This window comes from Dendrobates tinctorius, unplaced genomic scaffold (assembly GCF_039654945.1).
Source record: "Dendrobates tinctorius isolate UK_male_01 unplaced genomic scaffold, ASM3965494v1 ptg000151l, whole genome shotgun sequence".
In the NCBI taxonomy this organism is placed as follows: Eukaryota; Metazoa; Chordata; class Amphibia; order Anura; family Dendrobatidae; genus Dendrobates; species Dendrobates tinctorius.
This window is the reverse complement of record NW_027361818.1, coordinates 27,927,284-27,929,080: the sequence shown is the minus strand read 5'-3', so window position 1 is coordinate 27,929,080 and position 1,797 is coordinate 27,927,284. Positions and strand designations below refer to the sequence as shown.

Genomic DNA, 1,797 nt, shown 5'->3' with positions numbered 1-1,797 from the left:
AACCTCATACAAGACTTCTCCCGTGCTTCACCCATACTCTAGAACTCTCTGCTGCATCACATCAGACTCTCACCAACAACGGAAACCTTCAAGAAGAACCTGAAGACCCACCTGTTCCGACAAGCCTACAGCCTGCAATGATCCTCGGTCTACTGAACGACCGTACAACCAGCTCTACCCTCTCCTAGTGTATCCTGACCTATCCCTGTAGACTGTGAGCCCTCGCGGGCAGCGTCCTCTCTCCTTCTGTACTTGTGTGTCCCTTGTCTTACACATGTTTATTGTCTATATTTCCCCTTTTCACATGTAAAGTGCCATGGAATAAATGGCGCTATATAAATATATAATAACAATAATGTTATGGAGCCATTTGAAAACCATGTATGAGGTCATGTATAGTAAATACTCACCCTGCTGGATGTTGGCGAAAGGGTGCATAGCTGTCAGAAACTATGTATTTCATCCAAGTATCAGACGTGTGCGCAGTAACGTGACGTGCTGCCGGTAGTTAGTGTGGTGCGCCGCAGCTAGTAGGATAAGTTAACGCTCCTCACTATCCCTGCACTGCCCACATGTGGTAGCATTTGAGCTAGTAGTTGAACCTCTACCCATAGACAGTCAGGACAAGGTAGAATCACCTGTATTAATGCCACCAAATGTAGACAGAGCAGGAATAGTAGTGAGAAGCGTAGAGTTACTCTACTAGCTGCAGCGTACCACAATAACTAGTAGCACCTCACCAGGTTACTGCTAGATAAAGTTTAAAAGTCAATAAATCATCTCATTAACAGAGCAGGCAACATTTTACTCTTGAGCTTTTTAAACTCCTGCTTAATATCTCTATTACTCAGGCTGTAAATCATAGGATTGAGGAGCGGGGTTATAACCGTGTAGAAGATGGAGAAGGATTTCTTTATATTTTCTGTATTTGGAAACAAATAGATGAAAATAAGTGACCCGTATAATAAGGACACCACAACCAGGTGAGAGCTGCAGGTGGAGAAGGTCTTCTGCCGTCCGGTCACAGAGGGGATCTTCAGTATGGTGATGATGATATAGACATAAGAAGTTATAATGACAGTAAAGGGGCAAATTACGAGTGGTATAACCAATATCATGCCTTCTATTTTCAGGAAGAAGGTGTCTGAGCAGGAAAGTTCAAGTACTGGATCTAAGTCACAGAAGAAATGGTCAATGACGTTTGGTCCACAGAACCACAAATAACTTATGGTTATGGAAAAAGGCAATATAGCAGCAAACATCATCACCCAACACAAGAGAACGGCTTTTACACAAAAAGTGAGAGTCATCATTGAGGCGTAATGTAAAGGGTGACAGATGGCCTGATACCGGTCATAGGACATCACAGCCAGGAGAAGACATTCCAAAATTTCTGAGGCTAAAAAGAAATAAAATTGTATCAAACATCCAGTAAAGGACACAAAAATTCCTTCATACAGCACAATGAGGAGCATGTTAGGTACGATGGTGGTGGAGAGAAGAATATCGGTGAAGGAGAGTTGTGTGAGGAAGAAGTACATGGGAGAGTGGAGCGATCGGCTGGAGGACACCACCAGAATGATCAGGAGGTTTCCACATACAGTCACACAGTAGATGATCAACAGGAGAAGAAAGAAAGAAATCCTATAACTTTGTAAATTGTGGAATCCTAAGAGCAGAATGTCAGACACTGTGTTGGAATTCCTGAACTGCATATTCTGGAAGATGAATGTTTCTAATAAAACTAAAAACTAAAAGAGAAATTCATCAAATGTTTATAAAGATAAAGCAACTTGT

General features: G+C 42.0%; 1 protein-coding gene across 1 annotated transcript; it reads right to left on the bottom strand.

Annotated features, from left to right (window-relative positions):
* Positions 1-776: 776 nt before the first annotated feature.
* Positions 777-1,541, bottom strand: LOC141050141 (olfactory receptor 5A1-like). The gene has a single exon (XM_073546974.1). The coding sequence runs from the start codon at positions 1,539-1,541 to the stop codon at positions 777-779; it is 765 nt and encodes a 254-aa protein (XP_073403075.1).
* Between the last annotated feature and the right edge of the window lie 256 nt (positions 1,542-1,797).

What these genes read in the sequence shown, in the direction of transcription:
- LOC141050141 (XM_073546974.1), bottom strand. Translation starts at nt 1,541, where the DNA reads ATGTACTTCTTCCTCACACAACTCTCCTTCACCGATATTCTTCTCTCC.